Raw genomic sequence first — 25,960 nt, 5'->3', positions numbered from 1 at the left:
TGAAGAGCCTGGCTCCATCTTCTTTACATTGTCCCTTAAGATATTGAGATACACTGAGGTCCCCCTGAGCCTTCTCTTCTCCAGGCTGAACAATGCTATCTGTCAGCCATTCACAGAATCGTGTAGGTTGGAAGAGACCTCCAAGATCACCGAGTCCAACCTCTGACCTAACACTAACAAGTCCTCCACTAAACCGTATCACTAAGTTCAACATCTAAATGTCTCTTAAAGACCTCCAGGGATGGCGACTAAACCACTTCCCTGGGCAGCCCATTCCAATGACTAACAACCCTTTCAGTAAAGAAGTTCTTCCTGATATCCAACCTAAACCTCCCCTGGCGCAACTTTAGCCCATTCCCCCTCGTCCTGTCACCAGGGAGAATAGACCAACCCTCACCTCTCTACAGCCTCCTTTAAGGTACCTGTAGAGTGCGATAAGGTCGCCCCTGAGCCTCCTCTTCTCCAGGCTGAACAAGAGAGATGCTCATCATCTTTGTGCCCCTTTGCTGGACTTCCTCCAGTAGTTCATGTCTCTCTAGATCTGGGCTCCCCAGTACAAGACCCCATACTCTGGGTGTGGCCTCACCAGTGCTGAGTAGAGGAAAAGGATCACCTCACTTGACCTGCTGGCAGTGCTGCTCCCAATGCAACCCAAAACTCTCACCTTCTTTGTGGGAAGGGCATGTGTCTGACTCATGTTCAGCATGTCAACCAGGACCCCCAGGACATTTTCTGCAAAGATTCTTTTCAGCATGGAAATTGCTAAAAATGTAGTTATGTGGGTGTGGTTTTGGAAAGAGAAGGCTCAGTAAGATACAGCCTTTTGCTGTAGGTTTTTCACCAGAAATTTCCAAGTAATATCTCCTATTACTCACTTTACAAAATCTAAGCTTCTCTGTGTTTTTGACGGGAAGGAGGGAAGCAGATGTAATTCTTAATCCTGTATTATTTTCTAAGAATGCCAGACACTTCCTAGCTTTCTTCAGCTCTGTACAAACGAGGACTGATTCAAAAAAAGTACTTGGATACTTCTTTGTAGATTTATGGGTTCTGATGGTGATGAAAAGGAAGACATAGGAGCAACAATGATGTATTATGGAACAACTTTTGTCCAAGAAGCAGACTTCCCATTCAATTTCTACCTAATTAACATGAAAAATCTATCAGGAAACAGTATTTTTGAAGCCGTCAACTTGTGGATGAAAAACATGCCTAAAGGGAAATGGCCAAACTGGGCGGTAAGAGTTCTGGACTTATCCTTACTGGAAGGGCCAACCTAGGTGATAACCGTAGGTGACAGTTCCTCTTAAGGTGATAGAAACCTCCCCCCCCCTCCCCCCCCCCACACATTGATTTCCATGGGATTAACTTTGCAGGTATTTGCTATGAAGGGTGGTTGGGATGTGCAGGAGATGAGCCACAGGCAATGCACTGAAACTACGGGCTTTGATTTCCACAAATGTAACGTGGGAGCAGCTCTGATTACCTATCGGATGGGACTCTCAGGAATGCAGTTTTGTATCCTCAAGGCTGTGTCTCTGGGGAAGGGGGCAAAATGCCCAAGGGAGTATTTAGAAACAGCTTTTGGCTGTAATGGCTTTCAGAAAGAAAAAGGCAACATACAGGGACCATATGGAGTTGCAGCTACTGGTGTTTCACCACATTCCTTCCTACACACAGATATTTTGTTCCAGTCCCATGCTCAAGCATGCCTACCTTTTGGGTGTTCTCCTTCAGGGCTGCCAGCTTTTCCCAGCCCCAGTAAAATAGTCATCTTCTCAAAACAAGCACCACCTTCACATGGCAGAGAGAATGTTAGAAATCTGAGGGAAATGTTACTGGGGGGAGTTAATGAAGTCTCAGGCTGATTTGTCATCTCCCTGTGCTTCTACCACCTACATTCTAAAATATGTTGGGCAGAAATTTGTACTGGTGTCAAAATCAAGATTCACCTTGCAGACCTGGAGGTGAAAGGGGAAAAATTACCTGCTACATTATTCAATCAGCTAATAACACTACAGGTCTTTCTAAGTGGTAAGGCCCTTTTCTCAAAATAAGCCACTCTTGTCATTTATTTCTTTTGGGTGATAGTAGCATTAGTGTAATTATGCACTTGGAATAGTCAAGTGAGCATTTGGTCAATACACATGAAATACATTTAGCTACTTACCTAGGTGGTGATGTTTGGTGTATGTCCCTTTACAAGAGAAGATAGGCTGGAATCCTTCCTTTCAGCCCCGTGAAGACAGGCCAATTCAAATACATTTTTCTGTTTATTTTGTGGATAGAATTTCACTCGAAATCGTTTGCCTTAGAGTAGTTTCATGTATGCATAGAATTTTATAATGTCTGTTTAACAGAATGTTGTTTTCTTCAGGTCGGAAGCCCGAACACTGCTCGGATTTCATCTCGCTTTGGGAAGAAATATGTCAGTGTTATAAACATGCTGCTTTTAACCCTCCCTGGTACTCCTATAACTTACTATGGTGAAGAAATAGGTATGGAGAACATTGCTTCAGGAAATGTAAGTGAAGAGTACATAAATTCCGGTCCTGTTACTTAGTTCTGAGAAATGGAACTACCAAAAATACAAGAACTCTTGATTAATTGACCAACTCCAGTCTTTGTCAATATTTAGGTGGTATTCTGTGTTCCACATTGCAAAGCCATTGTACAGACTGCAGAAACAGCCAGGCCAGAGACCAGAACTGAGGCCCTGATGCATGCTGAGCTGCAGGGTTATAATCCCGGTCCCTGCCTGCTGCCAGATTAGTTTTTGTTGCTTTGCTTCACTTCAGCAGAAGAGGCAGCAAGTGCCCAGGCCTGGGCTAGTGGCTCTGAGAGGTGTGTTCAGTCACCTGAGGCAAGAGGAACAGAGTTCTGTATCCCCTTCCTCTCACAGTACTTGATTCACTCTGTCAAAGTCCATTATTTCCTGGCTACTCCTTAGAGGAAACCAAAGTTCATGGGAGCATAGCTAGAGACACAGTCTCCTGGAGACTACTTTGCTCTCACTATAAAGAGACACCTCCCTAAAGCACAGCCCTTGCTAAAATGCCCAAGCTCAGAAGGGGCGTCCCCTAAAAAGGGTGGGCGTACAGATCAGCCACTGCTTAGCATTTCCTGGTGGAAGGGGCTTTTCCTACCCACAAACGTATTTCTTTGGATTTGTATTTTAGATCCAAAGGTATAAAAGATTTAGGTACCTGAGCCCTGGGACCAGCTCCCTAACTCATTTGTTCGTGGTTGCAGGTAACACCCAGCAGGATGTTTCTGTTTTGTTAGGCGATGGAAATGTTCAGAATTACGTTTATTCAAGGTCATGGCATTAAACCAAAGTGCCCATGCCTTTCACACTGTGCTGACCTACCTGAGTTTCAGTTTTCATATTCTGCCCATATTAATTTCTCATCTCTTCTCTGATTGCACCTGACTGCTGTTGTATCTTTTGTCAGAGACGTACTGGCATGGCTGGAAAAGGTCATGCCCAAAAGGGAACAGCTCAGCTCTGCCTCTTACGACCATATTTGAGCACCTTAAGAACATGCTCCTATGGCAGATGCTGTTTTTGCTGTGGAAATCCTCTATTACAGAATGAGACACTTGTGGTGATGTTATCAACAGTATTGGCAAGTTTTGTACCAAAGGGAAGGAAGCACTTGCACAGAAGCACAGGATCGTCTCTAGGTTTGTCTGATTCAGATGTGAGGTAATGGTTCCTTGACTTAGGAAGTCTTTCCCCTGAGAAATGCCCGGGTCAAAGCATCTCCTGCATTTTCATACTGCTGTTGATTACTGTAGGCAGAAAGATACTCTTCAGAAAAGTGGCTTGCCCTTGGCTCCCCAGGGTATGCTTGTTTAGTAGCCACCCTGTGGCTCATGGCTTTGTAACAATGCAAAACCACGCTTCATTCAATCTGGAAGAGGAAGAATCCCTGATTAATGGATGTCTTAGAAAGATGAAGAGTATTTGCTAAGGGAATAGTTTTTATCCCCAGCATTTGAAAATCTTCGAGAAAAACTAAAAGAGGTAAAGATGAAAGGCAGTGTTACCAGTGTTGAAAACTTAGGTTTCTTTTTTCCTGCTTTTCAGAACATGCTAAAAGGAGAAACCCGTTATTTATAATGTCACGAAGCAAAGTGACAATTTCTTTTGCTGAGCTGCTTTTCTGACAGATTGTATTGAAAAGTGCCCTTTATATGAAAAACAGTTTTCATCGAAAACAAACACCCAAAGTATGTGCAAAATATTTTATGCCCTCTTATATCATTAAATTTAAGTGTCAGATCTTTTGGCAAGCTCTTCAGTAACAATGAGGAAGCTTTTTCAGAATTTTTCTGAATCCTTCAAAGTGAGAACTTCAGACTTTTTACATCAACACTTTTTAATCAGCTAAAACCTGGTATTCAGTACAATTTTTGCACTTGAGAAAAAATTTATTTCTAATACAAGAAATCCTCTCCAAATTGTAGTCCTTGAAAATACATGCTCGAAGGGATCTATGGTGAAAAGTGTGATGGTTACAAGAAAGTAGATACTGAAGAGCATTTACTAGTTATTTACTGTTCTCTCTTCTTGGCACTCGTTACCTCTGATGTTCACTAACGGCGTGTCTAGTTACCCATCAGAATATTCTAGCTGTCTTTTATCCAACCTTCTGTTGCAAGGCAAGGCTACTAGACTCATGTGGGGACTCCAAATTTTACCCAGTGATGCCGCATCTATTAGACTTTGTTCTCTTCCATTTCAGCAGTTGTCTCCATTCATATTTTCTCACTGTTTCTATTTAGATTTGCAGCAGGGTTACATCCTCCGTGTTGCATCTTAACACGAGCTAGAGAAAACAATACTGAAATGGTGATTGTATGGAATATGTTGAGAGCATGTTATTTACAGGATAACTTTTTAACAGACTAATCGAAGCAGGAACTTACTGGCAACAGCTCTAAACCCACTTTATTTTCCAGGTGACCTTCCCAGAGAAATCCCCCATGCAGTGGGATGGCCAAGTTAACGCTGGTTTTACTGAAGGCACCAGTAGCTGGTTACCCGTTAACCCTGACTACCAAAGTGTGAATGTTGAAGTAGGTATTTGTGTGACAAACCAAAGGTCTGAAGATATTGTAATGCATCTCTTTCGCTCTGACTTCCTAGTGGGAACTGGCAGCGTAGCTAATAAAAACAAACTCCAGGGAGGAAAACAGAAAGGTATGGAATCCTAACTAATTTTATGAGAGAAGGAAATCCTTGCACCAGCGAGGAGTCTACTTCATCTATATTCATTTAAACAGAGCAACTGCAATTACAATGTACGGGTGGCTTTTAACATCCTTTTAATCATTTTAGCATTAAACTGAAATCCAGCCTTTGTTTATATTAATATATAGAGCACCATCCTTGTAACAAGAACTTAATATAGACCATCTCTAATGTAAGTAAATAAATTTTTCAAAGGAGTTGAGCAGTGGATCAAATAGATTTTGCTGATCTACAGTGCTGATCAGAACTGAAGACAAAAATATGATTCAAAGACAGGAAAAAAATAAAATAGGAAATAAATTCTGTGATTTCAGTAGATCAGACTCAATGAAAAAAGTTCACTGTCAAGCTTTTAATGGCTATGGCTTTCTGCGGAATAAAAAATAAATACTCAAAAGGACACCTGGGGAGGTAGAAGTAGCGTCACTGACAGGGGAATTCTGTCCTGCCAAATAACCTCCATCTCTGCCACTGCGTGAATCCCAAGAAAGTGCAGGAGAAAAAGCAGTTTTTCAGTGGAATTAGCAGACAAATTTGAAGAGTTAATTGTCAAAACTGAATTTTAATATGCACGTTCTTGGCAGACTGTGTAGGTGTGAAGGAAGTAATATCTCCTCCATTCGGTGGGAAGAAACAACCCCATTAATGCTGACTTTGTTGCAGGTACAGATGACCTGGTCCAACTCAACCCTGAGCTTATACAGAGAGCTAACGTTACTTCGCAACAATGAGCTGCCCATTCATCGGGGGTGGATGTGCTACATCTGGAATGACAGTAATGTTTTCGTCTATGTGAGGGAACTGGATGGGTTAGATAGAGTCTTTATGATGGTTCTCAATTTTGGACAGGAATCGACAATAGACCTGAAAGCTATAGTTCCTAGTCTTCCCTCGGTAGCTACTATAAGACTAAGTACCAATTTTAGCAATACTGGTAAAGCTGTCAATACCAACACAATTAAAACTGAAGCGGGAGAAGGCCTAGTCCTTGAATATAAAACAGGAAAACCTGTTCATACTATGGAGGCTTTTCAAGACAACTGTTTTGTGGCAGAAAAAGCTTGTTATTCCAGTGCCTTTAATTTACTCTATGTGAACTGTTAAGTGCAAGAGTACAATAACCAAGTTTTCATGTTAGTTTAGAAAATGCTGATTTCAAAGAATGGGAAGAAAATCTGTCTCTTTTTTTGGCTTTTCAAACTTGCTTTGTGTACAAAATAAACAGCCTGAAAAATGAAATTAATACCTAATTGTCTTGTATCTGTATTGGTAATGAAACACTGGTATGGTATAAACAACGATAGCTATTTAGACACCCCCATTGGGTCTGTGGAGAGAAGTAAATGCCCTAAAAGACTATCCTGTTTAAGTGTGTGTGAAGAATGGGAACAGCTTCCTGGGTGCTGCCCCTTAACAGTTGCTGGTAGTGAAGTACTCTTGAGAATCTGGAGCCTGTGGCAGTTGACATTTTTATTTAGTTATTTTTACATCTGTAGCTTTAGAATGAGCTTTACACAGGGATGGCTCTGTATTTGTTGAAACAGGTAAAAGCAAGATAGATTAGTAGTATATAATGTTCTGATGGTTTACCTCTTCCCCTCTTCTCTCAGCTCTTAAAAGCTCTGAAAATGTACAATGCGTCTGTCTTACCAAACAATGAGTAGCACTCTTGTGCAAGACTGCCTTGCTCAGAAATTATGAAAGCTATGCATCAAGCTGCTCCAATGGGAGCATTCTTTTTGTTCTCTCCTCTGGAGAGACTCTGGCCTCTCCTTCTGGGGTGTTCATTTGTGTTGTCTTCTGGAAGGACTTTGGCACCTCCTTTACCATGCTAGTTAAGGCCATTGCAAAATTTCAGATCTACTCAGCTGAAAGAGTTCTGCTACTTCTAAATCCCTGTTCTTGAGAGTCCATTTTTTCTTTGTAGTCTGTTTGACCCCACTATATGATCAGCACTCTCTGGCTGCTGTGTAGCTGGGAAGGGCAATAATCATCATTACCTATAGTTTTAGAAGAACTTATTGAGACTTTTTAATCAAATACAACTGTGTGGGAGAATTACTGCCTTGTGTAAAATTTGGTCTTGGAAGAGAGGTCTTAGACTGGAAAGGCTGCCCATAAAAAGTGGATGTCTTCATACCTTAAGCTTTCAGCACAAGCTGTTTTGCACTACTGCTCCACTTGTATAGTGCTGTACGCTTTGCTTATGAACAGAACGGTACAAGAAAGCAGGCACTGCTGTATCATTTGGAGAAATTTAGCTGAGTTTATATGTTTATAAAGCAATGTCACGCCCAACTTTGCCTTTGAATTTCTGGTCTGCTTATGCTCACAGAGCAGGTATCCATCTGGAGAAGGTGTTCATTTTCATATAAATAAAAATCTGACACAAACTTCTTCAGGTAGTTGATGTGCTTATCAGCTATTTGCAGGACTTGATGTAATGTTGGAGGCATATCACACATCCTCAAGTTCTTTTTTCAGAAAAGCAAGCTGTCTTGCAACCTAAAGCAAGGAAAATATTTTATTATAAAATGATAAAACTCTTCATGCTATAAAGCTTCAGGTTGTTGTAGAGCTATTCAAATCTTCCTTTCCTATACTGATGCTAAGCAAAACCTTGCCCTGAAACAAAATAAGGCTTTTACTCCAAAACTTCATTTTGGGAATAACTGCCACAATAACTAACACTTGCTAGGATTTGTGAAAATTAACAGCAATAAAATTTGTGATAGTCTGAGACACCAGTAACAATGCAGCAGGTCTTGGCAGTCTGTTGCTTTTAGCATACACACTTGCAGAAAGTGCAAAACCTTGAAACCTAATTGTAGTAGCTTCCTTTGACTGTACAGATCATGCATTCCAAAATGTAAAGATCAAACCCATCATATATTTTAGTCATGAGGAATATGTAAGTAAATAAAAAAAACAGCATGACAAAATTAAGCTCTTTATACTGTAGAGTGCAAGACTTCTCATGCTGGAACAATGTTTTGCACAACTTAGAACCTTTCATTCAAAGCTCCTGGCATATTACAGTGGAATTTTAACACTACTTTGAGATTTAAGGCACAATGAGGTTCAATAATTTTGCTCTGTTGTTGATTCTGTTCTGTAAATACTCAAGAGCAGCCTTAATTCCAGCATTTTTTTCTTTTAATACTTCAAACATACATTCAATGACTGCATGAACTACTGAGGCTGAAGTATTAATTGAGGAAAATCTCCACACTGTGTAATGGATGCGTACAATAAAGGGAACATACCTCATTTAGTGAATCCTCCCAAGATGAGTCACAATGACTGCCATTTGCCTGGATGTCTAAGACGATATTAGGGATCCAATTTCCTGGAACAATGAAGCCAGCAATCACTTGACATTGAATGAACAAGGAAAGGTAAGTGGGGGATGTGAGTTGTTTAGGGATAAAACGTCATTCTTCCTTCTGTTCTGAAACTATTTCTGTTATTCTTTAAAGGGGAAAAAAGGATCATTTAGGGGCTTGCTGGATGAACTATATTTATGTTAACTAAGTATTTGAAAAATGTTTATATATTTAGTGTGTATGTTCTGTCTCTCTTTGGAAAGATGTGCTTTCTCTTTCTGAGCAAAGATGGATACTGGTGATACATTGTACATATTAATTAATTTAAGGAGGAGTCAATCTATAATATTTAATTACGTGACTGCTAATACTCCGCTTTAGTTAAGTCCATGTATCTGTAATATTTTACCTTTCTTTTTTGTTCTGCCGGCATGATCTAGTGCAGCCTTCCGAAGTTTCTGAACATACCGTAGAACTCCTGTTAGTGGTATTCGCTGATCGTTTTCATATGCCGTTATAAAAACTGAAGGATAATACTGTTTAAAAAAACCAAGGTTAGATACATAACAATTGATTTTCTATTCAACCGAGTGAGCAGGTTTTTCTCCGTATATCTTACTGTACTACTTGTTATGGTTCATCTAAAATGTATCTATTACATAATTACCTGTAGTTGAAAAAACATTTTACTTTTATCAGTAAATGGAGAATGTATTTTGGTCTGACAAATGACAAATTAATATTAGGGGATCATCTGCCTGCAAAAGGTAATCAAAAACATTGTCTCTATGCTGTTAAAGGTCTGACATGGGACTGCTTGCTGATGATTACCACCCAACCTTTCCCCGCTTCCCCCCAAATAATCATGGAATGGTACACCTTAAACAGAAGTAGTTGAGATTTACTTTTGCAAACTCTTTTTACACTTTAAGTTGTTTTTATTTAGCAAGATTTTTTATGAAGCTATGTAACACAGGTAGCACTTCCTCAAACAAAGATTTCCTCTGACATAACCATGTCAAAGCAATAGCTCATTTTCCATTTCACTGTTTGCCTCTGAAAGATATTTAATTAGTGGAAAATACCTCCTTTCTGCTCTAGCAAAGTATGGAAAATGCAGTAAAACAGCAGAAACCCCCCAGAAAGGAAGAACATGTTTTACATGTTGAGGTTTGTTAGGCGATAGAGTATGTGGCAGTCCTATAACAAAAACAGCTTTTGAAATTTGTTATTTAGTGGAATGCATTTGGTTAATGCCATAGTCTCTCTGACTCAAATATTGCTAAGATTATTACTGAAATAGCTTATATTTATATTAATGGTTCATTTTAACACAAAGAAGCAGCTAAGTTTTAAAATGCTGGAATAGAAAGCTTTGAAAGGGTAAAACATTTTTTTTTTAATTCCAGTTATCTGTTCTCTATTATTTTCCTATCAAGTGCTACATGTTTATTCCTGTAGTATTCCACACAGAAAGGGCAGCTTTACCTGTGGCTTAATATTGTGGTAAGGACAGTAGCTTTTGATATACTTCATACATTTTTCATCTACTAATGGATTTCCCCATTCTTCTTGTTCTTCAATTGTCAGTGGGAGATGAGTTTTCATCATTGTATTTAGAACATCTACGAAAGGAGCCTTAAAAATATTAAAAAAAAAAAAAAAAAAAAAAAGTTGGCAAACAGGACACAGGACCTCAAATGCTCAAAAGTCAAGGCTTTTTCAAATGAGGAATGTGATTTGGAATGTTTCAAATTCTGAAAGAGTTTTCTTAAAACAAGCTGTTTTTTTGTTTGGTATTTTTGTTTAACATCATAACGAGTAAGATGTCTGCAGTACAGTACCTTACCTGTAAAACCATGGCTCTGATAAGTTCTGGATCGCTGTTGCACAGGGCTCCTGCAAGAACTCCTCCAGCACTGGCAGCTGCTAGTGCTGTGTATTTTGGCTGAGAAAATCCTAGTTCGTGCAGCAGCATGATGCAAGCTTTAAGGTCATGGAGACCTTTGAGTTTGTTATGCTGACATCCATCTTTGTGCCAGCTATGGCCTAGCTCTCCTCCACCCCTGAAATTTAAAATAATTCAAATTGGAGTTTCTTTGCAAAAGACTACAGAGCAAAACTTCATATAATAAAGGACAGCAGCAGCCACAGAATCGCAAAAACATAGTTTGCCTTTCCAATTAACTTTTCTGTGTTCCTGTCTTTACCCTCCCTTATGGCTAGAATATACAACATGCAAACAAAAAAAATCCTTGCATGATTCGTGAAAATGTAACAGCATAAGGGTGTTCTATGTCCTTGTGCTCTTGTGTCCTAGAACTTGCAGAAAAAGCATTTTAGGAAATGTCATTGTCAAAGTAGCCAGTACAAAATCAAATACTGATATTATCTTTTTATACAGGAAATTATTAAAATAACTAAAACATTTTCCTTTCTTATATCGCTATCACTAAATTTATTAACAAGAGTGAAAGAATATTATTTCCTAGCTCCGTGCCAAGATGCTCAGGATTTCTTTTGTGCAGCTTAAAATTTGAGACTGTCAGTAAGTTTTTCTTTCTGTGAATTTCAAATACTACAGGAACTGGTGTTTTTTTTTTTTTTAATACTCACAGATTTTTTTAAACTAAATTAACTTGTATTCCTTTACATACAACCACAAATTTAGTTCTAAGCTACCTAAAATTTCCTTATTCAGGTTTCAAGTTTAAAATCAATCAACTGATTAGTCTGACAAAATTCTTCATCTTTGGTACTCTCTGGGATTGACTTGCACTGTAAGATACAGGGATACTTACACGGAGGAAGAACTGCACAATGCTGAATATATTTATTTGCTGAATTTGTTTTGGAACTCTTATTTCCAACATGTGTTCATTCTCCCCCTTTCTTCCCCTCCTTAAAGTGCTATTTTTATTACCTTTCTTTACCTACTGAATTATCTCAATGAAAATGTGAAGTCTGTTGTATATAGTGCTTTTATAAAACTAATTTGTTTGTAGTTAAACTGAAGACAGAAGATTTAGTCAACAGTAAAACAGAGGCAACTTAAATGTTTAGTTGTTGCTGTAGAAAGGCAAATGGTTTTCAGAAGGCACACACAATATTAGTACACAGTGCCCACAGAAAAAGAAGGCAGTAACATATCACTGCAATTTGAACGTGTTATCAAATATTTTTGAGTGAAGATGAGATAAAAAGTAATGAAATTTCAAAAAGATTAGAACTTATACACAATCATACTGTTGATTTAAGTAACCTGAATACAGTATGTTGTCGTAAAAGTATATTTTCTTCCCAGAGCAATTTTTTTTTAAAAAGGGCTTTTAAAAATTATGAAGAGATGGAGGTGAAAAGCATAAAGACTTACATAAAGCTAAGCAGAGAAAAAACTTCTCTACCTCTTCAGTTGCACATCAAGAAATATCTGTATTTCCCACAAACGAAAATCTTATTTTCATGTTATATTTGACTTACCTAACATGGCAATATGCTAATATCCAACCCTCTTCAATTAACAACAGCTTCTCTTCTTTAAAGCTCATGTTCAAATCTATGCCATAAGCTCCGTATACATGAACTAGAAGTGGTTTCCTGTGTAGCTCTTTAGAATTCATATTATGAAAAACTGTAATTGGCACCAAAGTTTCATCCTGGAAATGAAGGAGTATTTTACAATAAAGGACATTTCAGAAATCTCAATGACACATGGCAATGAAAACTTCAATTATTTATTTTAAAATGTGTTTTTTTGATTACAGTAATTTTTTTCACTTAAATTGTACAAAGCACTCTTGAAAAATAAAGCAAGAGACTGAACCTCTGCTGTGTAGGCTTACGGACGTAGAATATAAAATTCATTTAAGTGCAACACCTGAGGAGTTTTTAAACTACCAAAGCACCCAAGTCTTCCTTCCGTCTTTAACACCAAGAATATCTATGATTAACTAAATAGTTTACCACTTACTGCAGCACAAACTCTTTATTAACATCACCAATTTTTTAAACGCAGGCTGTTAAAACTCTCTCGATCTATACTGTGTGGATGGTTGTGGGGTGTCCTTTTCAACTGCTGGCATATTTTTCTAATTTATCATAGAGAACGTGATTCCATACATCAACTAGGGAGTCTAAGTTACACTGTACTAAGATTCTTGACTCATCGTGTACTGTTATCTCCTCTAGCATACCTAGATCAATGAAAAAATCTTATCACGACTCTTTCTTGTTCTTCTCTACAGTACTGAAGAAAACACCCACTGGTAAGTAAGTATAGCACCAAATGCTCTTTTACATTTTTAATCTCTATTCCCTGCCAAATGCATTTTCTATAAAAGGGTGGGGAGGAAGGGAAGAATAAAGGGAATGGGAAAAGGACTGGAAAATCTTACCTTGCTTTTAGCTAGTAAACGTATAGTGTGACAGTTGGTAATAATTGGTACCTCTTGCACAGCTTGTTCAATGAGATTATTTTCTTTAAATGAATATGCAAAACGCTTAGGGGGGTGTACTGGGGAGGTGAGCTGAAAATAGCAAGTGCTGGTGGTATGTTCAGGATGGGATTCCAATTCAAATGCACAGGCCCACGCAGGCAGCTGAGAAAACACAGCATTTCAAGTGAGACCCTTACGCTTCTTCTATAAATTCTGCTTAGCGTGTCCTTTGGAGGAAAAAATTTTGAATAGCAAGCTAATTATCTTCAGTTTTTACATAGCACAATCTTTATTTCTTTTAAATTCAGTAATAGTCATAAAATGAGAGACTTCGGTAAACTTTTCACCTAAGGCCATTGGATGAAGTTTGTTAATGAAATAGAAAAATAAATCCAAATTAAAATCCAGTTTGAAATGAGCATTAGTGCAGATTTTTTAAAATTAAAACATGCTTTGAAACGGTTCTGCATTGTTTTTAATTTTTAGATCCTCTTTCCCCTCTGATTTCCAGTCGTACTTCACCATGTTACACAGCCAAGTCCATGTCAGTTGTTAGGCTTTTGCTGTGAGTTAGCTCAGTAATGCTAAGCCACTGAAAACCCCTGCCTCTTAACTTTGTTCTTAGTGCCAGCCATTGTGAAGAACAAAACCTTTTCCTGGCACATTTACCCTCAGACACTTACTGCTATTGTATTTAAGATTTTTAACTCCGCTAAGAATAAAAGAAATCAAGATTCATTCTTTGAGAGCAGCGGGGACATAGTCAAACCCTCTGCCAGGCCACTGCTTACCAAAGTTCTCCAGAGTAACTGCAGACCCTCTCTGAATAAATAAATTAACTAAGACCATTTTCAAAAATGAAAGGTTTCAGAGACCATAAAGTACACTTTGTTGAAAACCTTTTATCTGTAGCAGTTTTATAGAACCCAGTACTGGTAGCTTGTTGCAATAAACTTGCAAGTTCTTTAGACAGTATTTTTCAGGCAAACAAATCAATTAATTATTTCATCTAAGCAGTCTCCAAAAAACATGTTTTTTAATTAAGTCACCATATTTGTATTCCGCAAGTATTTAGCAACAACTAGAAAAAGGAAGAAATATTCCCCGTAAATTGTACTGCAATACCAAGGTTTCCCATTTATTATTCCACCAACCAGATTTGTCTTCTGAATGTTCTGATCTTTCTTCCCAGGGAGGGCCAGGCTTACTTCCTTGCATGGGCTGATGACTGTAACCACAAACAGGCCCAGTAAAAGTTATCTTTTGCTTTATAATCTTACATGATTTTTTTTGCTTTATGATCTTATATTTAAAAGAATTAAATTGATCCTGTGCAATGTGCTCCGGGTGGCCCTGGACTAGATGATCTAGTGGTTGGACTAGATGATCTGCAGACGTCCCTTCCAACCTCAACCATTCTGTGATCAAGTACTGCTGGAAAAAGACCAAGTTGCCTGAGGAAGCTAAAACTTACCTGTATTGAGTGAACTGAATGTGAAACAAAAGAAATCACATTTAAGTAGAGATGACCAGCATTCTGCAGGAACAAAATACAGTGATCACTGAACATCTCCAAGTCTATTAGCTTGCTTTTCTCTTCCAGTGCATAAACTAGCTGCCAGTTCTCCATGCCACTGGAACCTACTGGTGCCTTCATCAACTGTAAACACAAAATACAACCTCACATTACTAAGATATAGTAAGAGTTATGAGACGTACAGACATACAGCTGATCTTGTGCAACATTTTAATTACAAAAGATTGTGTTTTTTTTTCTTCCTGACTGAAACTGGAGGGTTTAAAATTTGTTTTACCTGGGCAGAATGGAAAAACTATTCAGTAACTGCATACATATCGATAGCAAGAGAGATCTGTGTGACAGATGACAATTATTTTTTACAACTCTATTTGCAATTGAACAATGTTGCTTTAAGACACTTTGAGTATGCTGGAAGGGAGAGGGCAGGGTAGGGGTTTTCCATGAAGGTTGCTTCTGCTGCCTTTTCATCTAAGCAGGCAGTCTCTCTGTTTAAATCTCAGTTTTTCAGCTCCTTCTGCCGTGGTTCTCTCACTTCCTCTGCTTATCATACCTGATGTCTCTCCAGCCTCCCCTTCCAAAGTTTGCTGAAAGTGAGCTTGGGAACAAGGAGTGGCTCTGCACAGACACAGCAGGCAGGGCAGAAGTTGTTTTTTTGCTTCTGTTCAGTCTGATCTTTAAATACAGGGAAAAAAATCAAAATAACTGCAGTTAATTATTCTTAGTTATGCCTACTGAAACCTACCCCTTTCAAGTTTAAAATGCCTTTTAATTGTCCTTGGGGAGGTCACCTGAAAGCTCCAGTCCACCTTTCTTTCACAAAGCAATAGGTTTATACTATGGAGGTGACAAAGCTAAATCCAGTCTGCTGTAATACTGCCTTTTCCACTCCTTCTTATGAGTTTCCACTGCTTGCTTTGTACCGGCACAACTACTACTTATTAAACCCAAGTGGTGAACTTGTTCAACTAGCTGATCCAGCATAAACCAACCTTATTAAACAAGGAAAAAAAAAAAAAAAAACAAACAATAAACAGAACTGGCTCAGCCTCCAGTCACATGGGTGTTAAAAATTTTGGAGGGAAGACAGGATCATAGCAAGCTGTTTTCTTTAGTAAAGGGTTTTGGTTCAAAGGGAAATTTAAAAAAAAAAAAGTATATGTATATACTTTATATATTTTTATATACTACAATGTATATACTTGATTTGGTACACAAAAATGGGCAAGTTGGATGGTGCTGATGGAAGGTCACTGTTCCCTGTCTGGTAGTCAGCACTTCCCAGCAGTGCACTACATACAGGAGGACAAGATGCTGCCACCTGAGTAGCAAGGCATTTCCTCTCAGTAAGTGGCATAGTCTTAGCTATCAAGGAAAAGTCGCCACTTGAAACATTTTAATGTGACTAGGAAAACTGCTATGGATTGAAGGAAATTTATGGAACAATTTGTATCTAAATACATTTGCAAAAGGAAGTTCAAATCTTGTAAGGGCTTTCAGTGTGTCCAGTAGCACTGCAAATCATTTGGTTATTGAGATAAATTTTAATAAAGGGCAAATATCTGGTAAAGAATGCTCATTTCTTGACATTTCCAAAGAAGTTAAGAGTGAAATCAGCATGCTACAGGCAAGACTCAGACAGTACTGTAGTTTTTGAATCCATGCAGCGATCTTTGTAATTCTCTTGAATTATTTCAGTAAACTGTGAAGCACAGAGTTAAAATGAAGCCTTACTATTTCTATGATCTGCAACAGGCATCTGACGTAATCTTATGACTCTTACTATCCATTAAGATTACCTTATATTCTGCAGGTTCTCCATATGTAGTGAGAATATACAACTCATCGTTTCTGTGCTCAATGTGGTAAATGACACCTTTTGTTCGTGCTTGTACGAGAACAGGTAACTTAAAAGGATGTCTACAGTCAACCAGCCAAACTTCTGAGGTTGTCTTGCTGTTGCTGTTGATAGTGAGAAAACGTCTATCTTTTGTGCAGTATATGTCCACAAAAAATCTATAAGCAATAATAATAATAAAAAAAAGCTTAAGCCTGATTAATAATCAAAAACCTTATCAGTTAATCCAGAGTCATGCGCTTCCCGCTACAAGGTAAGAAAGGGCATGCCTATAAGTAGGCCAGAGAAATTCCAGACTACTTGGTCCCAAACCCACTTCTGCTGCATTTATTTCAGCATTCAAAACCCAACAACTTTGTGTGTGGAACCTGAAGTCTGCAGGGGAAGTAGTTCAGTTATTCCCCAAATTAATCCACGTTTTTGCATCAGTCAGATGGATTGGAAGGTCACAGATGTATATGCTTTAAAGTTCACGCAGAACCTAGAAATTTCTATTGAGCTAGTGACCTTATTTCAGAAAAGAAAGTTCTAAAGAATAATTTAAATTAATTTTAATAAAGGACATCATGTGGGAACAGCGAAGTAAGAGCTTTTATAAAGATAAATTGATAAAAAGGCTGTTACTGATTTAACTTTCCCCGAAGTAAGACAAGAAGACAACTTGAAAAAAAAAAAAAGCACAGAGGCCTGTATAAGACAAGACGGACAGTGTTGAAGTGATAAAGCTGGAAAATAGGAACCGTTTAGCAACTCCCTACTGGTTTTAAATGCTTCTAAAATGTAGAAACAGGAAATAATGGTAACCAGTGGTTGGATATTGAACAAGTTCAGGCTGCAGGTCAGATTCAAATTTCTAAATACATCATACAAATTAATTGAAATGTCACAGCTTGGGACCTGAGAGTTTCATTGTCATTTTGAATCTTTAAGACGGGATGTCTCTACACAAAGTACCTCCAACACACAGCTCCAGAAGATTTCATGAAGAAACTGCATGGTTGAAGACTGTAATCTGCATTATACAAATCAGATGCAAGACTGCGATAATGATCCTTCGAGACTTAAAAATATTTGAATGGTGAAAGAAAGGAAGCTTTGGATAGCATTTTCAGTGCCTTTAATTATTTGCAGGTGGAGAAATTCCTTTTTTTTTTTTTGGTACAATTGTTTTGTCTAATTGCACGCTCTTGATGTTTTTAGGAGGACAGAGACAGCAGGGATTCTTAAGTCTGCAAGGAATCAGCCTCCTGGCTCTCTAATCCACACAAATTTGGCAGGTGTGGCACTGCATTCAGTAGAAATTCCAACAGTCTGGCTCTGCTGACCTTACCTCTAAGAAAGTCAAGCTGAAATGCAGGTTACAGTTCTCCCCAAGGTCTCTGGCCTTCACATCACATATAAAGCACCTATCTAGCCTTTTTTTTTTTTTTAAGGAAGTCAAGCTAACATCACCTTCTACAAAAAATATCTGATTGCAAGTAAGAGAGTTGGTGATACGTAGAACAGAACTGCTCAGCAGCAGTGCAAAAGACCATCTTGCCCTCCTCCACAAACAAGTGGACATGCAGTCATGAGCTGCACTAGCACACGAACCTTTAGAGTAAGTTTCCAGTAGATTTACTGTAATGACTACGACCTTCAAAATTATGCCAGCAGTTTCCCTGTGGGGACATGTCAAGTCAGTGCAACTTGATTTTAAAATAATATGCAACAACTACAGCTGGAATAAAAAGATTTGATTTACTCTATCTCAATTGCAGATTTTTATTTCCAGATGAATGTATAGTTGAAATTTCTTTACTGAATATGTTACTTGAATTAAGAATACTTACAAACATTTATAGTATGCTGTACGAATCTGTCATTTTAATGCTACATGGCTGAAAAACTAGTTCTGCACTCAATTCAGCAAGAGCCCTCTTGTCTTCCTAAGCCACTGCTTAAAGAAAGGTTATTGAGAGGGTATTCAGTCAACAATAGTTCTCTCTCTGGGCACGCTGTAATGATTTTGCTCATCCATTACCCAGAGCAAGGATTAGCCTGAACTTCTATGTTTTTTAAAAGATGTATCAGACATCAGTAGCAGAGAAAACAAAATGAACCCCCCAGTCTGATTTATCCTGTATGAAACTGTCACACATTCATTAAAGGACACCCTGACCCGAGACTGACCTTGACATTTATAATCTTAGCTGAACTCGTGAGGTAACAGAGAAAAGTTAAATCGCTGCTGATCACATATCAAGAGGAGACGAAAGTACATTCTCAGACTGTATATGGCACTACTGAACAGAACTTACATGGCATAGCAGAACAGAACTTAAAAATGCCTTCTGCCATTTGAAGCATGGTATAGAAGCAAAAAAACAGCTCCAAACCAGTTGTATTTTACTTATTAAATACTCTAGAATATGCAGAGGACTTATTTTATTTTAGATGGGTATTACCTTGCATCTTGTTCTGTATAAACCAGCTCAGTATGTTTCTGCTTAGTGAAAGTGGTCATAAACACATTCTGGCATTTAAGGTTCTTCTGACTTGTGTAATACAAAACATCATTTGTAACCCATTCTGGAAAAAAGACAAATGCATATCAAATTGGGAACAGTATATACTATTACTGAGAGAAAATAGAGCTCCATGAACATTCTGAAAAAGGTGGGTTGCAGCTGACGTGGAACTGAGGACAACACTTCTGCATTCCAGAGGCTGGGGTATGCCACAAAAAGATTTTTCCATGTTTTCTTTGAATGCCACATATCTCATAACATCTGGGGGGGGCAAGAAACAGGGCCCAGGAAGAGGAAGCTCTTGATGCTGTCAGGGTCCTGGAGATAACAGGAAAATAGGAGATATGTGGCTGTTTAAAGCTGCACAGGGAAGCACAAATTTATGTAGTCAGCAAGACAATAGAGGATATGAGCTCTGCACCGCTGCATATGACCGTAGGGAAAGCATTTAGAGAAAAGAGAAGATGTGTATGTCTCATGGATACTCCTGAGATAAAAAATGCTCTAGTTTTCTGTGCTTGCATACGTGGTAATTACCTAGAGCGGTAAATTCTTGCCCTGGCCAGGCAAACTGCTTACTGCACTACATATCCTTGATGACATCTACCAAACTCCAAAATACAAGCTGTAGAACATTGCATACATTCTGTTGTGCTCTTTTTGCTATATTCTTCAATATGCTATTAAAAAAAAAAAAGAGGAAAGATTTCTCTTTCACTTAGGTTTACCTCTGCATGTGTTTAAGAGCAACGTAAAACTCCCTCACCTATGCTGAAAGAGTTGACCGAAGCCCTAACTGAATTCATTGGGCTCTGAATGGTGACCCGCATCCTAGAGTCTGCCTGAAATTCCAGCCAACACTTAGTAGTACTTAGCATTTGCGTACTTTTAAGCTAAGTGCTTACAGCTATCAGTTATTTCAGTTCAATACCTACATTTCCCAAAAAGATCCTTATATTGCAGTTATGTCAGTAAATTTTTAAAGAAGCATACTGAATTCAATAAAAAGAATGACGTGCATGAGTGTTCAAACATGTATAAATGCTTGCTTCTATAAAGAAGGAAAACTTGTGTCATGAAAGGAGTCACTCATATCGAATAACTTGTAATTTTGCAGTGTGGAGGAACACATCTCTCAAATAAGAAATAGTTCAACAGCTGTAAGGATTAAATCTAAAAATGTTACTTCCTTACTTTTTTAAAGCACTACTCCTATTATATGTAGACTAAGAAAAATGCTTAGAAAGTTGGTGTGATCTACAGGATATTTATAAATACAGCTTACCAAAACTAAATACATTTGGAATGACTTTTTCCACGACAGGGAAATCACCAAGTTTCATAACAACACAGGTTGCCTCTTCAGAATTTTCACTTTTTAAGCTGGTAGCCATGTATCTCTGGTCTGGCGAAATTCTGATCCGTTGAATAAAGGCATCATAAAAGCCAAGATCTTCAACACTGAATAAAATGTGAACTTTTCCTTCATCTACTACATTAAAAAATAAAAATAAAAAAATCCTTTAATTAAGGCATGTTAAAATGAACAGTATTTGTTGATACCTATGTTTAATAAGTCTGCTTACAGTATTCACAAGCATACTACTGGAACCAAGTATCTCTTTTGTGAGACACCTGCAAATGCAGTTTGTAAAAATAAACAAAATAAGTACTGCCCTCCTCCCCTTCCCTAAAGTGTTGTTGGTATTACAAATATTTGAAAAGTATAGATACTGGCATCTGGCAAACATATTAAATTTTAAAGTTCAGATACCGATAGTACAGGTGGTTTTATTAAATATAATCAGTAATTTTTTTTTTCATCCTCTCTGAAATAAAATAGGCCTTTTTTAAAAATTTAAATTAGGACTCCGAGAAGAAGTGGTTTTTCTCTTTCCTTTCTAGAAACTTGCCTCAGTTTCAGTTTATTGTTATTTCCTTACTCTTTGCATCTCACCTTTTGCATACATTCTGGAATCTCACCATTGCATACATTCTGTTCTGCTCTTTTTGCTATATTCTCACCTTTTCAGAATCAGGATTTTAGAATTATTGATCAATTGTTAAAGAATGTTATAAAATACGTTTAGATTTTTTTTAAAGAGCAATTAAGCCTTAATATAAGAAAAGTACACTGATGATACATGCACCATTATTTTAACAGTTGTACCATGCTAGGAAGAGAAATTCCTTACCAGCATCTGCTTTTGAAAGAAATATGCATCCATTCTCCTCAAAGTACACACTCTCTCCAACCTTAATCTGTTCAATGCAAAACAAACTTGTTTCAAGTCCAACAGCCAGATTATCTCCTTAGAAAACCTATATTAAGTGTTCTGTACAGCACAATTGTATGTAAATAAAAGAACACAGCACAGAACATGAAAGAGGGGAAAGAAGGAATTACATGCATCAGAAAGGTTCTTTCAAAGTTAGTGTACTTAAGCTACCTAAATGTGCTCTAAATTTAATCAACGGCTACGATGACCTGTACCTGCTCTTCTAACTTACAATGTCTTATATTCTTTATCAAATATCAGATCATTGTTGAACCTTTATTTGTCTTTGACTATGGTGAAATTAAGGTCAAATACATTATCATAACATGACAAGCTGTTCTAAACACATGCTGTTACTATCCACAACTATTCAATAGTTGAAATTACCACCATAACCAGTGAAATAGCATTTTATAACATGAATGGCTTCACTGCTATTTGTACTCAACGATGGAAAATGTTTGTATTTTTTGCCACTTACCCGTGGGCTTCCCGAACTGAGTGTATACTCGTTGTGAAATTCTTCTATTTTTTTCTTAATTCTTTCTGCCATAGCTTTGTATCTTCCTGAAATTTCATTCCAGTTTTTCTGCTCTGACTTCAGAAGATCCTTGTACAAAAGCTCTGGTGTTGTTATAGATGCTATTTTTTTTATTTTGCAAGGGATTTCTGTCCCTTCCTGCTAAATAAGGAAAGAAAACAATGGCTATAAGCCAGCAATCTGTACTCCAATATGAATACACTGAGGCAATAATGATCTTTCCTGAGCTACAGACCCACAAACCAACTTTGCATTATTACAATAGTACAAACCATTAAAAATAAAAAGAACAACCATAGTTCGAAGGATTCTTTCAATTCTTCCGGATCTTTTAGGGAGGCGTTCTAAATGTACTCTACTTAACACATTTACTGAGGTTTCCTTTTCAAATTTAGGGTACTTTAATGTATATTCTTAACTGATTTTATGTAAGTATGTTTGGTTTTGTTCTAAAACTAGTTTTTAGTTATCTTTACTGAATTCTATCATTTTTTTCTTCTTCAGAAGTGTTTTTTTTTCCATCTTTTTCCTTTCTTAATGTATTATTTCTTATTTCCTTTTCTACATAACAATGCCCCCACGCTGCCTATCCCTGTAGCCAGGAGTCCTAGCAGCTCGTTCAGGTTCTTTCTTCACCTCCTCTAAAGGGGCAGTCTAAATGTTCTTAAGGAGCAGAGTAAAGTGAAGCAGTGAACTGATAAGGGTTCTGCAACAATTTTTATCAGGAATAAGCTCATGGATCTGGTTTTGCACAATCCATGAGCTGCTATATTCTGCTACTTCATTGCCAACAAAGTTGTCTTCTGTAAAAACATAAAAATTGTGTTAAAATTGCTAGAACAATGCTAATTCTTTTTGCTTACTGTAAAATGTCATTTGATCAAACTATGCTTAATATGTATTACAGTATGCAACACTGCATAGATCACACAAAGTAGCATTTTATAGCTTTCTATGTAATATGTTTCTAAACTTATAAAGCTGTATACACTTATAACCCATCCTTATTTTGCAGCAAGAACTGTTGGCTTTTTTCTGGTTTGTCCTCACAAATGGTTGAGATCTGAAATGTGAACATCAGCAGCAGCTCCTTCTCCTTTCAAAGGCTATATGTCTACTTCAATTACTAAACTGCCTATGGACATAAACTGCATCATTCATGAGAGCATGAGTGTTCACTACCGGTTCAGACCACCAGTTCCCCTGGCCTAGCATATCAAATCAGAAGCACAGGTCAAACAAACCACAAAAGATCTTAAAAAAGCTCTAGCGGAACTCTGTAATTAGTTAAGGTAAAGAAATATCAGGATGTGTTAGTTGTACCACCCTCTCCCTGTAAGTTAAAAAAAAAATATTTTGAGAAAGGCAATCCCTGAAAGAAACCCCATCTCCCAAAACAGATGCAAACAAACTCCCATAGTGGGCACAAACACTAACTTAGGGAAGAGTAAGGATGGGTCACATCACAAATATCATCACAGATGGTATTTCCCAACAGGTATTCCTTCAGCCTTCAACTATGTTAGCTCAGGAATCTCCTGAGCTGAATGTGGTTTCTAGATATTTAAAAATATTTTTAACAGTCTCTTTCAAGTACGTATTTAATGTCCCCTTGGACATATGTAAAATTTTAGCCTCCACAACTCCTTTTGGCAAGTTCCACGCGTGTCTTTTATGAATCTTGCGATGATTCCCTCTCCCTTTGTTTTGAACAGTTCCTGTTATATTTATTTGGAAATATTATATAGAGCTAGTGGCAACAGTATAGGTATATATCAGAGGAATTACAGTACACCTGGGTAACATCTAGAGGAGCATCTAGGGAGATTTCTGAGGTTAGCAGGGGATCTCAGTGACAAATTGTTTGCAAGCATTTGCTCCACAGCAAACAGGCTTTTCAAAAAACAGGCAAAACAGGCCTTCGTGTGAAGGCCACCTGTTTGTCTCCTGGAAAGTGTTGCAGACCAGCATTTGAAACTGCCAATGAATAAACAAAACCACAGCTTCTCATCCATCAAGACTTCTAGGACGTTCCTTGAAACATTAGTATATACTGATGACACAGACATAGCAACATGTTACATTATGGTTAAAAATAAAAGGGTTACAACAAATACTTCAAACATGATCTTTGGGTCAACTTTGAAGAAACATTGTTAACTAGAAACAATTTTAGAAAAACTACACTTCCATCTGAAAGTATGTCTAAGATAAACCAATGCAACAGTCTTTTAAAATGGCATTTATGTGCTACGCGTGTAAATCAGTTTACTGGTGGGCATACTGCAGTAAACTTATTTTTCTAATACTGTTAGAAAATTCTTCATTAGAAACACAGGAGCAGAAGATCTGAAATTATTTCAGCCCATTTTATGACTCTGTGTGATACATTACCACTGATTTATACAATATTTATTTAGAGAAATAAAACCAAGTGCTTTTAAAAGTACAGTTTTTCAACTGTGAACATGATTGTGAGAAGTCATTATTATATTTTAATATTATAATATGGTATAAACTGTGATTTACTGATCAGCATACAAAAGACCATGTTTTTCTGAGCCAGCTCATGGTTAGGCCTAGTGTCACCAGTTTGGACACTGTCTCTATACTAACTGATCTCTCCCTCCTGACACTTTAACTGAATCTTTCTCGAAGATCCTTTCTTTATTATTTTACAAATTGCTACAGCAGGAAAATCAACCCAAATGTAACTTGACATCAAAACAGTACAGGAAGTTGAGCAGAAGCATGTGCCTTTCAACATAAGTGAAATCCTAGTATTTATTCTTCTGCTTCAAACCCTTTAGGAAGAACATATTTCCTTGAGTTTTGAAAACTGTGGCTGGCTTCCTTAACAGATGCATCAAGATGGTTGTTGACATTAAGGTTGTACGTAAACTTCATACCTTGCAGGAAAAGAATCTCCATGGCAGGATGCTTCCAGGTGGCACAGTGCTGTTGCGTGTGCTTCCTGACCAGTCCAGGATGTGGCATTTTTTTGGTTTTAATTTACTATAGAGACATATTGTTTGAAGATGGTTGTCCTTAGAGCAGTATTTGACACTGAAGCTCAGCCCTCGGATAAAAGATTTTGCGGTCCAACACATGATGTCCAAATCTTTTTCTTGGCAGTCACCCTGAAATTTACGAAAATCCCAAACTCCTGATCACTTGCACTATGTGAAACATACATGACATAAACTGAAGGTAAAACTTCATCTTTCAAAGACCAATTCATGAGGCAAATCAGACTGGAAGAGTAAAAGCGAAGCTGTTTCTTAACAGCTGATACACCCAGCTCAGCTTGCACATTCACCTGCCACGCTGCTCCAAAGCGTGGGTCCAGGCAGCTGGAAGTTTAGCTGTACTAGGGAAAGGAAGACGTAACTGCGCAGCTGCTTAAATGCTGAGGAAGAAGAAATGAACAAGTTTTCGGGAAGTTGTCTCTTTTCTACTTTAGAAGCATCACGTAACAGCAGAATCACTTTATCTCAGGCGGGCACCTTACAAAAGTCAACCCACTCGCCAGAACAGGAGAAATACCCCACCTATTTCACATCCCGCGGCCCCTTTACCCCCCCAGCCGGGCCCCGACCCCTTCAGCCCCTCACGACGGCGGCGGCCGGGCCGTGGCACCCCGCAGAGTTCCCTGTCCCGGCGGGGCCAGACCCGCTCCGCCGCAGCCGGGCTGCCCCGGGCTAAGATGGCTCCGGCTCCCTCACGGCACTGCCCGGAGTCAAGATGGCGGCCGGGCGCGCTTCAGCCAGCCGTTGATGGCAGCCTGGGAGCGCTCGTATCGCTCGCGTTTCACTCAGGGTTTTACCCTCAGGGCGCTGAGGCTGCGGGAGAGCCGTGCTGAGGTGTGTCCTCGCCCCCGCAGCGCGCCTGAGGAGCTGGGCGTAGCGCAGCAGAAGCGCCACGCCGCTCGCGACGCCGCAGCGCTGCCCTAGGGAGACACAGGCACCGGGCACACGCTGCTGCCCTAAACAAAGATGGCCCCCCGCGTCTTCTCCCCGGAGCCCGGCCGGTCCTAGCACCCGCTGGAAGCTCGGCGGCAGATCCCCACCGCCTCTCTGTCGCCCTCCCGGCCCCGGCCGCTCCCTGGCGCTGCATGGCCGAGCCCGCCGGCTCCCCGTGCCGCCCCGCCGCGGGCAGGCGAGAAGTGACCGGTGAGGGAGCGGCGAGAGCCCGCTGGCGGCTGCTCGGACAG

General features: G+C 38.7%; 3 protein-coding genes across 15 annotated transcripts in view; 2 read left to right on the top strand and 1 right to left on the bottom strand.

Annotated features, from left to right (window-relative positions):
- The window catches only part of SLC3A1 (solute carrier family 3 member 1), a 20,660-nt gene extending 14,296 nt beyond the window's left edge, over nucleotides 1–6,364 (top strand). Inside the window, exons 8-11 of the mRNA XM_035556156.2 lie at nucleotides 1,040–1,238; nucleotides 2,378–2,554; nucleotides 4,969–5,085; nucleotides 5,924–6,364. Of these exons, the coding sequence (XP_035412049.1) occupies nucleotides 1,040–1,238; nucleotides 2,378–2,554; nucleotides 4,969–5,085; nucleotides 5,924–6,364 (934 nt within the window). The remainder of the gene's footprint in view (nucleotides 1–1,039; nucleotides 1,239–2,377; nucleotides 2,555–4,968; nucleotides 5,086–5,923) is intronic.
- On the bottom strand, nucleotides 5,307–25,958 carry PREPL (prolyl endopeptidase like). 12 transcript variants are annotated; one of them, XM_050710047.1, is made up of 16 exons: nucleotides 25,817–25,913; nucleotides 24,657–24,887; nucleotides 21,688–21,888; nucleotides 21,123–21,189; nucleotides 20,213–20,419; nucleotides 18,865–18,988; nucleotides 16,359–16,575; nucleotides 15,113–15,229; nucleotides 14,497–14,682; nucleotides 12,981–13,184; nucleotides 12,067–12,242; nucleotides 10,436–10,652; nucleotides 10,075–10,224; nucleotides 8,996–9,122; nucleotides 8,527–8,609; nucleotides 5,307–7,765 (listed from the first exon to the last, which is right to left on the bottom strand). In XM_050710047.1, exons 2-16 carry the CDS (start codon nucleotides 24,855–24,857, stop codon nucleotides 7,718–7,720), a joined length of 2,325 nt encoding a protein of 774 aa, XP_050566004.1. In that variant the 5' UTR covers nucleotides 24,858–24,887; nucleotides 25,817–25,913; the 3' UTR covers nucleotides 5,307–7,717. The 12 variants fall into 12 exon arrangements, with proteins under 12 accessions (XP_050566004.1, XP_050565999.1, XP_035411999.1 ...); XM_050710042.1 differs by lacking the exon at nucleotides 25,817–25,913 and adding an exon at nucleotides 25,574–25,703; XM_035556106.2 differs by lacking the exon at nucleotides 25,817–25,913 and adding an exon at nucleotides 25,067–25,559.
- CAMKMT (calmodulin-lysine N-methyltransferase) overlaps nucleotides 25,730–25,960 on the top strand; it is a 219,508-nt gene continuing 219,277 nt past the window's right edge. The window contains exon 1 of one of the 2 annotated variants that reach the window (XM_035556167.2): nucleotides 25,730–25,960. In XM_035556167.2, the coding sequence (XP_035412060.1) occupies nucleotides 25,862–25,960 (99 nt within the window). In that variant the 5' untranslated portion in view covers nucleotides 25,730–25,861. The other variant, XR_007708135.1, reaches the window with a different exon arrangement.

Source organism: Cygnus atratus, chromosome 3 (assembly GCF_013377495.2).
Source record: "Cygnus atratus isolate AKBS03 ecotype Queensland, Australia chromosome 3, CAtr_DNAZoo_HiC_assembly, whole genome shotgun sequence".
NCBI lineage: Eukaryota > Metazoa > Chordata > Aves > Anseriformes > Anatidae > Cygnus > Cygnus atratus.
The sequence above is the reverse complement of the archived record's forward strand: the minus strand, read 5'-3'. Positions and strand labels throughout refer to the sequence as shown.